This window comes from Megalobrama amblycephala, linkage group LG16 (assembly GCF_018812025.1).
Source record: "Megalobrama amblycephala isolate DHTTF-2021 linkage group LG16, ASM1881202v1, whole genome shotgun sequence".
NCBI lineage: Eukaryota > Metazoa > Chordata > Actinopteri > Cypriniformes > Xenocyprididae > Megalobrama > Megalobrama amblycephala.
In genome coordinates this window covers 17,156,699-17,170,901 of record NC_063059.1, presented here as the reverse complement: position 1 = coordinate 17,170,901, position 14,203 = coordinate 17,156,699, and the positions used below count along the sequence as shown (strand labels likewise).

Here is a 14,203-nt window from a genome sequence, read left to right as displayed (position 1 = left end):
GATATGATTAAATATTTATTAAATATTAATTCTAAATGAATTATTTAAAAATGTAATATTTATTTATTAAATATTTAGAGATATTTATATTTTACAAAGTAATAGTATCAATATTAATTAATATAAATGTTTGGTAACACTTTATAATAAGGTCTCAATTGTTAACCCTTTAAGCCCTTTTTTTCTTTTCTTTTTTCTGAGTGACATAACACAAAAATAGAGTCATAACTCCAAAACTATAGCAAGGAGAGTCAAAAGGTAGGTATAGAGTGCCTCAGGGATTACGCATTTTTGTAGGCAAAACCCAGAAGCAAGTTAGTATTTTTGGACTTCCGGTTCCAACGCCGTCAAGTCTATGGGTTTTTTGAATGGGTTTTTGTTAAATCGCCTGAAATAAGGTCTGTGGTTAACAAAGCCTCTAAATACTTTCATGTTTTGATCTATGACATAAAACACACCAGTTATAATCCACTTGTGATTTTTTAAACTTATACTGTGTCTTAAAATCGGCGGTTGCTAACAAATTGCTAAAAGGGACTACTTCCTTTGGCGGGGACTTTAGACGTCATCATTAAAAACGGGACATTTGGACAGCATTTCTCATGAAAAAGTGGATAAGTATTCATAACAGCACAGATCATAATCAGCAAGCATGTTTATAAATAAAATTGTTTTCTAAATAAAGTTTGAGGAAGCTTGATGGTGGTGACGTTGATCCGCGACCATGGTGTGCTGTAGTCCGTTCATAGCCTACTGTTAGCCTTTTATATCTGATGACTTTATTTAGGCTTCAAAATCTATAAATGTTGTGTTAACTTGTAAAGATTATCTTGATAGACAAAATGTGTAAGTGTCATAACCCTTTGTTAAACACAGAGCTTATTTTCTGCGATTTTCCAAAAGTCTATGGGAAAAATGCATAGGCTTTCAATCAAGGGAACCCGTGCGCCGCTAACTTCCGGGTTGGCCTACAAAAACACGTCATCCCTGAGGTACTCTATAGTTTGGCAGAAAACTTTTGACATTTTTAGAGAATTTTTTTTTTTTTTTTTTTTTTGCTGAGAAACTGCTGATAAAATAAAACAAATATATAGTGTAATTTTGCAATAACTCAGGAAGGTAATAAGGTTTTTTAGTGAAGTTCCCATACATGTGAGCTGCATCTGGATCAAATTTTGTGGTGATAGCACAAAGTAATGAAAAGTTACAGCATTTGGAACCAAGGTAGCCTTTTGTTCACCCCATCTACGCTCAAAGTGTATGTGGCAGCCATCATGGTGCACCACGCCCCTATTGCTGGTCAATCAGTTGGAAGGAATGGCCTAAAGGCCAGAACACACCAAGCCAACGCCTACGAACTAGTGGCGAGGAAAGCAGACTGCGGGGTTGACTCACGTCGGCAGCGTCTCTGTCCAAAGTTGCCCTGACACACCAAACTGACGTTAAACAGCCGACGGCCAAGTAGCACGTCAGTTCTGCTCCTGCGTGACATGAAATGACTTTCCGAACCAGCAGGCGGCAGTAGCAGAACAGCCAATCAGAATGATCAGATGGCCCGACGGACCGACGAGCTCCAACGCCAATTCAACTTTTCAAATCGGCCGAATAAAAGCCAACGAGGACCAACTTCAGCCGACGGTGTGGAACACACTGAGAAAAACTTAGTCGGCCAACGAAGAAAAACTGCCCGATGGCCGACCGTCGGCTTGGTGTGTTCCTGCCTTAATTGTGAAGTTCCTTAAAGTCCTAAAGACTGAATCCGCCTTGCCCCCTTACACTTCTGCCCTGGGATCTATCCATAGTCCTTAGGGTGCATCTCATGGAACCGACCGAGGTTACATTAGTAACCGAAACATTTTTTATATTTGTGCAAAAATAACTTATAAGTGAATTATAATTGAACCTCAAGGAAGATATTAAAATAAAAAATCCATGTCATGGCCCCTTTAACCAACAACTACAGCAAAAAATATGATATTGGAATTTTAGTTTAGCAGACATAATACACAGGTCATATCTGTTCATATGTAAACAGTTTTCATGTGTGATGGTATGATATGTGATTACACATCCCAGATTTCATGCCTTGTGATGGTGCAGAAATCTTTGAATTATAAATTTCCCACTACAGCTAAAACAATATTTGATAAAAAAATATTTGAACAAATAAAATATAACTTTGCACCACACAATATTCAGGTTCATGGCATTCACAGATATCAAATGAGTCCGAATGCTCCCCTCCTCCAGTATTGTGGTCTAGCGGGAGGCAGGACACACCCTCATGGGAAGATGAGCACACGTTAAAAGCTTCTGTTACCTGCCATCTGCCATAACACATCTTATGCTTGTGTCGCTCCTCAAGATGACCACCGTAAACCGGGTTCAAGACCGGGAGACTGAGAGTGGAAGACATATAATACAAGGTATGCCTGTGTACATCTTAAAATCTTAGTTAAAAATTTCCTAACATTACTAAAATATGTTTTTTATTTTAACTGCAATTGTAATAATTAACAAAACTGTCAATAAAATGAAAAAAGGTGTTTATATTTATTGTACCATAACAATACTCCTTGGCAAATAATGTCTATGTCACTTTTGTACATGACTAAGTTCTTACGGACCGTGATACTAATACATGCAGTGAGGGATTGTATGCGTGATCGTAAGCACGTGGTAAGTCAGCAGGAGTGTCTCTGTGGAATTTGATATGTTTACCTGACATGTAATCTAGGGATAAAAAGAAATTTAATATCCCATTGATTAAACTGTCAGGGCATTATCTCATTGTCTGGTTTGCATGTATCACAACCTTTGCCAGTAAACCTTCAAGAGGCTTCTTTAATAAAGTTTAAATGTGTTTCAGCTATACGTTTAATTTTGTAGCCATTTTAGGACACTGACGTAGGACACAAAAGAAGGTGCTTCACATAAAATGTTCATTATCCAACTCAGGAGATTTTCAAACGGGAAAAAAATCAAATGCACAAAACAACAGAATGTAACAGTGTTGTTAGTAACAGGGTTGCACATTTAGCCACATTTAAGATTACTTAGCAAGGGTTAGCTAGTTTGAAATAAATATTGTTAAACTTTTTTATTTCCCATTACTTGTATTTCTATCATGCTGTAGAAAGGTTTCCATATTTGATTGATTGAGGTGATCTCTTAAAGATCTCCCACAAATTTGTGCCTCTTATTCTTTTTTAAAAAACAATCGAGGTTGTACCATGCATGGAAAGTCCCACAAAATGTTGGCTCCATGTCTTTCAGATGATAAATCACCCTCACTGGGATGCTTCGGCTGGTTCATTATCTTTATCGCCATCATTATCACCATTGGATTTCTTCCTGTTACCATTTTTATGTGCATCAAGGTAAGGTGTGTTTTAAGAAGACTGTTATGATAGATTTTCCATAAACAAATCAATGTCTTGTTCAACACAGTAATTATCATCAATGTAAATGATGACTGACTGTACATACATTTTACTCATTGGCTCATTCTTAGATTGTGAGGGAGTATGAAAGGGCCGTGATTTTTCGATTAGGTCGTATTGTGGACAAGAAACCAAAAGGACCTGGTATGAAAGGTTTTCATTTTCAATCTCAGCATATTGGAATCTATTTAACACCTGGGTCCCATTAATCAAAGAAATCAAAATTGTTAAATAATACAGTCATGTGAAAAAGAAAGTACACCCTCTTTGAATTCAAGGGTTTTACATATCAGGACATAATGAAAAAAAATCATCTTGTCCTTAGCATGTCTTAAAATTAGGTAAATACAACCTAAGATGAACAACAGCACATGACATATTACACCGTGACATTATTTATTTAACAAAAACTAGGCCAAAATGGAGAAGCCATGTGTGAAAAACTACACCCTTACTGCTTCCATAGGAATTAAGAGGGTAAGTTGCAGTCAGGTGCTGCTAATCAAATACCTTTGACTAATTGATCATCAGCAAGTGTTTCACCTCTATAAAAGCAGACGTTTTAGCAGTTTGCTGGTCTGGAGTATTCAGGTGTGTGTTAACACAATGCCAAGGCGGAAAGACATCAGCAATGATCTTAGAGAAGCAATTGTTGTTGCCTATCAATCTGGGAAGGGTTATAAGGCTATTTTAAATGATTTGCAAGTCCATCATTCTACAGTGAGGAAGATTATTCGCAAGTGGAAAACATTCAAGACAGTTTCCAATCTTCCCAGGAGTGGACATCCCTGCAAATTCACCCCAAGGTAAGACTGTGCACTGCTCAGAGATACTGCAAAAAACCCAAGAGCTACACCTCCGACTCTACAGGCCTCAGTTGAACATGTTAAATGTTAAAGTTCATGAGAGCACAGTTAGAAAAAGACTAAACAAGTATGGCATGTTTGGAAGTGTTGCTAGGAGAAGGCCTCTTCTGTCTAAAAAGAGCATGGCTTAGGTTTGCAATGTTTCATCTGAACAAACCACTAACTACAAACCACACAGCTACTTATGGAACAATGTCCTTTGGACAGAAAAGACCAAAATGGAGATGTTTGGCCATAATGTACAGCGCCAAATTTGGCGAAAACCAAACACAGCATATCAGCACATACACCTCATACCAACTGTCAAGCACGGTGGTGGAGGGGTGATGATTTGGGCTTGTTTTGCAGCCACAAGGCCCTGGGCACCATGCAGTCATTGAGTTGACCATGAACTCTTCTGTATACCAAAGTATTTTTGAGTCAAATGTGAGACCATCTGTCCTAAAGCTTAAGGTCATGCAACAGGACAATGATCCCAAGAACACCAGCAAATCTACAGCAGAATGGCTGAAAAAGAAAAGAATCAAGGTGTTGCAATAGCCCAGTCAAGTCCAGACCTCATCCTGATGGAAATGCTGTAGGCAAGAGCTGTGCATAAACACATACCCGCAACCCCAATGAACTGAAGCAATGTCTTAAAGAAGAGTGGGCCAAAATTACTCCACAACAATGTGAGAGACTGATAAAGACATAAGAAAACGATTACTTCAAGTTATTGAATCATGTGTTGTTGTTCATTCAAAGAGCGTGTACTTTCTTTTTCACATGACTGTACATAATGTAATAAGTCATTAATAGAAAAACATCCCTGTTCATATTTCTTTATATATATAATTGTCTACATTTGAATATTGTTTATACAATTATTTTATAGGAATTTTCTTTGTGCTGCCATGCACTGATACATTCAGGAAGGTGGACTTGAGAACTGTGACATTTGATATTCCTGCTCAAGAGGTAAGAAGTATTTGTTTTATTTGTTTTGTTTTGTATTTTTGAAATATTTCAATTTAGCTTATTTAGTAATTTTAGTACTTAAATGCATTTTATTTCAGTTATTTTAGGCAATATTACAAATTTTCAGTATTTATTTATTTTTTTATTTTTTTAAAGGTGCAGTAAGCAATTTTTGAGAAACATTGTTGATCTTTGAAATCTTGCTTTATTTCAATAAAGGATTTTTTTTTTAATATACTTTTAGTTGACGATGGCAACATATATATTCTGATAGAGGGTTGCAGACAGTGTTGGGGAAAGTAATGCATTACAATATTGTGTTACCCCCTAAAAAAAGTGTTACTTGGTTGATTTTTTTTTATAAAAGTAATGTTGCGTTACTTTTGATTTACATTTTCTCACATGGGCTGGACTTTTTGTTTAATAACAAAAGCAAAGTTCTATTTTTGGCAAATGTAAAGGGCCTTTCACACCAAAATTGAAATAAGCCTCAGGCTGAAGAAAATGCAAATTAAAGGCAGGGTAGATAAGAAATTTTGTTCCAAATTTGTTTAAACTTTCTATATATATCAATGCATAATTAAAATGTAAGTACTCTGATAAAAAGAGTATAAAAATCGAGTGACTCTAGACCGTTTAATCTGTATTAAACACAGCTCATTATTTCCATTCGGGACGAAACATAGGATTGGCTTAGGCGACTGTCACTCTCTCGCAACCATGGCAACCACCCTTTTGCCACACATGACCTGCCCACTTGCGCGCGCATGTTTGATTTGGGGAATTCAAGAGGCACGCGATCCTAGGAATACCAAAACAAGGGCAGAGAAACAGCAAGCAAAATTCACAGTACCGGCCTATGCAGTTAGTGAAGGCAAACCAGGCAAAAAAAGGAATACAGTAACAGTACAAGAAAAGGCAATGAACAAAAAGTCTTTGGATAAACAAAGAAATAAAACGCGAGTTAATATCATCGACAGTAAAGGTTAATATCGGCGTGGCTTTCCAGCGATGGCGAGAACTGAGGGAACTCAAGGGGCTGAAAAGTGACTCCTTGATGGCTTTATTTCTGCTGGACAGGTAAATCTTTCTTTTTGTAGTTTGATCATACATATTTTTTTGTTTATTTTTTCATGAAGCATGTGTCATTAGCACACGTAGCTGCGTAATATAGCTAACATAACATTACTCAGCGAGCCGTTGTAGAGACTATAAATAATCTATAGGCCTAGCTCAAGATGATAGCTATAGTGTTGAATTGTGCATAATTTTGCTTTAGATAACTAAATACATGTTTAACAGATAGTAGGCCTAACGTTACTCCGCATCTAGGAACTTTTCTTAGAACTATATTTACCCTCTGTCTAACTCTTTTACCATGTTCACCTGTAAGTTTACCTGCACGTTTTTTTTCGCCTTTGTTTTGTTTTTATATTCTCTACCTATGTTTACTGATGTCTTTATCTTGTATCTGTGTGTGTCGTACACACTTTGTTGTATGTGTGTGTTATTATTTTGTGTCTGCAATGCAGTTGTGAGTTGATATTTGAGTGTATGTTACTCTGTTTATCTGTAGAACAACGTATATGTTATGAATCTTACACGAAATTCATCTTCATCACAGTGTAAATGATGGTAATGGAAAAACGTGTATCATGCAACCTGTTTTTAGCTTTGCCTTATAGATAACTAGCTCGTTAGCGAATCAAAAAATATATATTTTAAACTTTACCAATATCAATATGCTAGCTTGATAGTGAGTACTAAAATACATCGTTTGTTTATCTTCATAGTTATAAAGTTATTTTTATTACATGTGATTCTGACATGATGTCACTACATGCACTGTGCTCCTTCCTCTCCGCTCGTCTCAGGTAAATAATGCGTCTTCCAGCTCAGTGGTCGGAGTCGCGCGTTCATGCGTTTTGGGGGCGTGGCTTTGGAAGGAGCCCAGAAGGGAGGGGGTGGAGTGAATGGAAATAATGAGCTGTCTTTAAAACAGTCGTGAGAGGTCTACAGACACTCGATTTTTATACTTTCTTTTTCAGAGTACTTACATTTTAATTATGTATTGATATATATATAAAGTTTAAACAAATTTTGAAAAAAAAGTTTTTTATACATTTTTTACCTACCCTGCCTTTAAGCTTTCAGCTGTGCTGCCATTCTTGATCGCAGAAGAATAGGATGCAGGGGAAGAAAGTTCAACAGACTTTAACAATGAAAATAAACAAAAAATGAAACACAAATGTAATGTTTATTAAGTCATTTTTTACTTATTAGTGTGCTCGATGTGGGCTTGGATCTTCAAAAGTCAGCAGCAAAGACATTGGTTAATAAAGTGAGATTAAATACATAAAGTATATTTGTGTAATTTAACATTTAATAATTGCAGGTTTGCATTTCACTGGTTTTATTCTTTCTGAGGAATATTGAATCTGTTTTTAAGCATTACTTTACTAGTTGCTTGTAAAAAGTAATCTGATTACATAACTCACATTACTTGTAATGCATTACCCCCAACACTATTTACAGGTATGTAGCCCTTATGACAACCCAAAGTTTGCCAAATAAAACAGTCATACAAATATAATGTTAAATTAACACGATTTGGCAAGCTAAATTTGAATAAATAATTCATAAAGGTTTAGATCAATATGACAAGATGAGTATCTATATGTGTTTATGTGAGAACAGTTCCTGACGAAGGACTCTGTGACCGTGAGTGTGGATGGAGTGGTGTACTTTCGTGTCTTTGACCCGATCTGTTCCGTTGTCAACGTGTCCAATTCAGACCACGCAACACGGCTGTTGGCACAGACCACCCTGAGAAACGTCCTGGGCACAAAAAACCTGTCTGAGCTGCTGTCTGACAGAGAGGGCATTTCAAACAGCATGCAGGTACAAGAACTCTCTTCTCTGACCACATGTTTACTGGTGCAAGGGCAAGACAACTCAGTCGGGGGGCCAGTTCTCCTCTGGCCAACAGCGAACAGTGCATGATTATGATTCAGGCAGCTTTCATAAGTCCGATTGGGCTCGCAACAGTCAAAGTATTTATTCCAGTTCCATTTAGTCAAAGATCGTATTCATCACGCCAGTATGGGATGGTCTGTTGAGGATCTGTGCCGCTGGCTGTCGTGTCGATGAGGCCTTCACAGTGGATGATCTAGTTGACACAATCTCTGCTGACACTTCAGAGCTGCGTTGTTGTCATGTCTAGGCACATGTCCTCGATCTCACCTGGATACGGCCCGGATCCGGCTGACTACGGTAAACCTCGGGATAACAGAGAGACTAATATTAGCGTAGATGCCAGTCTTCTTCTGATGTAATGAGTACATCTGGTGTTATAGGAAGTGTTCCCGGTTCCGGCTGACCTAATTTATGCAGCCTAACAATCCTGGATTTGAAAACATAAATTGATAATGTGTTATGTGTATGCCAGGTCACTCACATGAGATCGACCACAACCATCCAATCAATTCCCTATGGACAAAATCAAGTCCCGTCCTATCTTATTTGACAAACTGTTTCAATTGGATATACATCAAAATAGGGAAGAAAACACTATCACAACTTCATGCCGACTAAATGAAAGTAGCAAAAGCTTAAAAAAATCGCTAAATATTAAATGAGCAAATAGTACAGTGTTTACGGGTATAGGAGACAACTTTGAACACAGCCCAGGATTATTTCTTTGCTGTTAAACTGATGCTTCAGCTGTACGGCTGAATCATACTCATGGATCCTGATAGCTTTGTATCATCTTGATGACAGATTGCCTTGGATGAGGCCACTGGCGTATGGGGCATTAAAGTGGAGCGAGTGGAGATAAAGGATGTTAAACTGCCTCTCCAGCTCCAGAGAGCCATGGCTGCAGAGGCTGAAGCAACTCGAGAAGCCCGTGCCAAGGTGAGACTCCCATAACCAACTCTAATGCTTCTTGTGCTGGTATTCAATTATGAAAGTCAGCTCAATACTGCCCAAATAAAGGGCACAAAATTTAATATAGGTTGTACAAATAATGGAAACTAAGATCCACAAAGCCTTATTTTGTTGCAATGCATTGTCTTAGCAAAAATATGCAGTCTACACCAAACAGTGGCAACGTACATAATAAATTATCCTTAAAGATATGCATATGACAGCCCCAATCATAGTTATTAATGTTTTGCGTTGCTGTTTGAGAGCTCGCGCTGAAGCTAAAGTTATTTACCTCAACGAAACGCATCCTATATGAGATTAATCAGATATTTATACTACATAAATTTAATATTATGACTTATATCTGCACAAAATGATGTGAATGCACAAGCTTGAACTAAGTTATGTGCTAATCAGAGGTGAGTTTCCCGAAAGCATCGTTAGCCAACTATGGCCGTAAGTCCGCTGAAACAACAAATAAACACATTGAATTCACAATGTTTTATTACAATAGTGTTCTCATAATAATGTTATGTAAATGACAGTCCCAGTAGTTATTAATGTTGTGCATTGCTGTTTGGCTGCCAGTGTCCCTTCTCATTGAAGCCAACCATTTTTTTAGCCAATCTAACTTTGAGTTTGAATAAAATTGTAGTTCTGGGTTTCTCTGACAACTGTTGTTACAGCTAGCAGCATAATATATCCCGGGTTATACTGTACTGTAACCCTGTGTGAACCTTCTGGGAGTGTTTCGTTGATCTTCCTCTGGTAGTTGTAGTGACCATAGATCAAAACAGATAAAGTATAGGTCTCTGCAGGACAATAGGTGTTACCAGATCATTGAGAGCGTTACCTGATTTGCCCATGTCAGAGTGTGGGTAGGGTGAAGGGGATCATTTTCATTGCATGATTTATAAACACCCACCAGTGTGAAAACACCCACAAATTCAGAAATGTTTGTTCCGTAGAGACCTCGTAGTCAAACAGATCACTCAGCTGTGACCGGGCACAAAAATGGCGGCGATAAAGCACTGTGACCTCGCATGGTCCTAAGGAATATACTACCGTGTATTGTGCACATTATTTTTTGACATACATCGATGTTGTGATATTTAAATGATGTGTATTTGAAAATGGATAACTCATAACGTAGTAATAATTATTTATTTCTTAGCAAGTATTCAGTGAATTGATTGATGTCCATGAGTGTGTCGATTGTTTTTTGTTCTAATATTCCAACTGACATCCAACCTCAGTTTTTGACGGATGTGATAACATGCGTGAGGGGAAAACTCACGCAATTTTGGGTAATTATAAAACATTGTGTTCGAAATTCATTATACTTATTTTACGAAATGAAGTTTATTTCATGGCTTAAATAAATTGTTACTCAGAGACTAATATGTTTGGCTAGTCAAAAATGTTTACATTCAGCCGACACAAATTAATTGACTTGAAAATCAAGTTCATATTTTTCTTTTACCAAGAAAAGGAGACTTGGGTAAAGTTGGTTTTATATTCGCACATTCGGACATCCATATTCAATAGCCTTGTTAATCACACTACATTGGACATTCAGTGGACATTCACAAGTAAATATGCCATTAAAACAATACTGGCCTATTTTGATCGACTGAAAAATGTTGTAAGTTGTCAGTCGTTGGTTGTCAATATCATGTCGCTGCTTAAAATTCGCAAACATTAATTTATTGCACATTTATTGGAAAGTCTGAATTTATCAGAAGTCCGAATGTGCGAATATAAAACCAACTTTACCGAAGTGAAAAGGAGTGGTTTTGATGCACAAAGTTGTTTTTATTGTCTATTATAACAAAGATCTTTTATTTAAACTCATGAAAATGCAGATCCTATTGTAAAAAATAGTGAAAATCACTTTCTAAAACCGTTTCATTATTACCCCTAGCAGATTTTGACTTGCGTGCATTGGTGCACTGTAATTACATCTAAAGTACTTGCCTTTAATTAACATATAGCCTACTTCACCCCTAACAACTGTAACCGTAACTCTAACCCCTATAATTATAAGCCTAACCCTACTCTTACTCCTAAACACAACCATTCCTCAAACTCATTAGCACTAAATGTGGGAATTTGTTGTTAAATTTGTTAAAAGTTACATTTGTAGTTAAATAACATGCAGTTACATATTGTAAATCCATAGTCTTGTAGGTAGCACAAGGCCATCTAATATGAAGTTTGACCAAAAATAAAACATGTATTTTATAGTTAGACAGGCGCTATTTTGCGTTTTCTTTTTCATTTTGTTTTCAGGCACTATTTTGCACCCCCTTATAAACTGGGATATGAGAAATTACTTTTATATGACAAAAAATACACACACTTCCCCCTTAAATTAAGCTATTTATTTGGATTGAGATTTCTCAAGGCTCTTCAGGGATCGTTTAGAGAAAATCTAAATTACAGCCCTACAATCAAATATTATATCTGAGATGAATACATTACGCTGAGGAAAATCCATATATCAGACACAACTTTTGACACATGTGGCTCAAGTGTATTATTCTTGTATGTGTGTGTAGGTGATTGCAGCTGAGGGTGAGATGAACGCCTCGCGGGCCCTGAAGGAAGCGTCTCTGGTGATGGCTGAGTCTCCATCAGCTCTTCAGCTGCGATACCTCCAGACTCTGAACAACATCGCAGCAGAAAGAAACTCCACCATTATCTTCCCCTTGCCCATTGATATCATTCAGCATTTCATATCTAAAAGAGATTGATGAATCGAGATTAAAGCTCCACTACTTGTGTTCTTAGAAAGTTATGTAATGTGACATTTCCAGGTGAAACATAATTCAGTGAGAAACAATACAGCCTTTATGCATTAAATTAACTGGGTAGTGAAATATAGTTATGACTCTTTAACAGACTAAAAATTATTAATTTCCTTCAAAAGTCTTGTAGCTGACTTTCAGCTCATTTAAAAGGAAGAAACAGGACGCTTTTACATGATCTTTTAATAAACCCAAAGTGCAATAAAGTGCAACATAATCATCAAAAGAGTTTCTGAATGCATCACAACAGTGATTAGCTACACTAACAAGGTTTGAATCAAATAAATTACTGTATATCACAGCGTTAAGACATGCTTTTCCATTAACGTGTTGTAACATAGATCACACATAAAGCTCATACAAGCTGTACAACACAAATTAGGAGAAGAGAAAAAAAACGAGGACATTTCAGTAACACAATCATGGTACAATCCTCTCTTAAATATACGATAACAGACAGTTGTGTTTGTATTCAATTTAAAGGAACAGTTCATCAAATGATTAACATTGTGTCATTATTTATTCACCATTAAGGCCCATTCACTCCAAGGACAATAATTACAGTGATAACGATAAAGATATGGATCTAAAAACCATTCTAAAGATAAAAGAAAAGCAGAGTCCACACCACTATAACAATAACGGCACAGAGAAACGATACCATTGGAATCACTTTCAGAACAATTTTTTCCCGAAAACATTGACAGCCAATCAGAATCCATTCTGCTTTAAAGAGCTTGGACATTTAAAGTGGCAGACGACAAAACTACAGCATGCACTTAGAATAAACAGAACAATATTGTGCGTTGGTGTGGACACTAATATAGTTATCATTATAGTTATCGCTCTTGGTGTGAACGGGCCTTTAAATTGTATCAAACTCGCATGCTCTTCTTTTTTGTCCTGCAGAACACAAAAGAGTTGTGAAGTCTTCATGCAGCTTTTATCCATACAATGGTAGTTCATTGTATGGATTTAGAAAACTTGGAACATAATACACAAGTCATATGTATTACTGTTTATGATGTTTATGGTGCTTTAACATCTTTTTTGGAGATAGTCAGCTTATAGTCACTATAAACTGTTGTATGGAAAAACGCTACATTCCCTTGTGAAAAAGTGCACATTAGCAATGAAAGAGTACTTATGGAAAAAAACATACTTTAAGTGTGAACTGAATCATGTTTTCAGACATATTATTTGCAATTAAATGAAAATGCATTATAACTTTTAACTTAAGTAGGACTTAAGTACATATTTATATATAAATTAATCATTATATTGTCTTTGAAATACAGCTAAAGTTTACTGCTGAATGTACTGACAAACTAAATGTTTATGGTAAACTAAAATATACTTTTATCATTTCTACTGAAAGTTGTATGTCATGTATTTTAAATATTTGTAATTACACATTTATATGAAGTTGCTATTTCAAATATATCAATTTTAAATGTAATATTGAATAACACTATAGTTTAAATTATAATCAAGTACATGTGCTTTAATATGTTTGTCAACATCTAAATAAGTATACTTCTTTAAAGCATGACAAAAGATTGTTCAAATTATTTAAAATGTGCTTTAAGTTATTGCTGTCAAATTGATTAATCATGATTAATTGCATATAACAAAAGTTTGTGAATATTTAATGTGTGTGTGTGTGTGTGTGTATATATATATATATATATATATATATATATATACACACACACACACACACACACACACACACACATATTTACAACCTTGTTAGATGTGATTAATCATGATTAATCGATTTGTCAGCACTTAACTTTAAAGTAAAATGTTTAAAAGTGCACTTGAGTATGCTAAGAAATATAGTAATTGAAGTGTACTCTCTAAGTACACTTAAGTGGCCTTTTATTTAAGTACACTTAAGTGGTTAATTTATATTCTCTGCAATTACAGATTTTTTTTTTTAAATATACTTTTAAAATTTAAAGCATACTACACTACAAGTGCACATTCAATACAATTAAGTGCACTTCTTTTTCACAAGGGTAAGATTCTTCAAAACTCATGTTTTGTGGACAAAAATAACATACGATTTTGTAACTAAATGAGAGTGAGTAAATGTTCATTTTGGCTGACCTATTCCTTTAAGAATACGAAGAAACATTCAGAAATTCCAAAATCATGTCCATGGGACACACACATAGAAAAAAAAAAAAAGAAA

The 14,203-nt window shown here is 35.9% G+C and overlaps 1 protein-coding gene across 1 annotated transcript; it reads left to right on the top strand.

Annotated features, from left to right (window-relative positions):
• Positions 1-2,269: 2,269 nt before the first annotated feature.
• On the top strand, positions 2,270-13,101 carry stoml3a (stomatin (EPB72)-like 3a). The gene is made up of 7 exons (XM_048161847.1): positions 2,270-2,426; positions 3,277-3,380; positions 3,515-3,587; positions 5,184-5,266; positions 7,964-8,167; positions 9,047-9,181; positions 11,755-13,101. Exons 1-7 carry the CDS (start codon positions 2,345-2,347, stop codon positions 11,947-11,949), a joined length of 876 nt encoding a protein of 291 aa, XP_048017804.1. The 5' UTR covers positions 2,270-2,344; the 3' UTR covers positions 11,950-13,101.
• Positions 13,102-14,203: the final 1,102 nt, after the last annotated feature.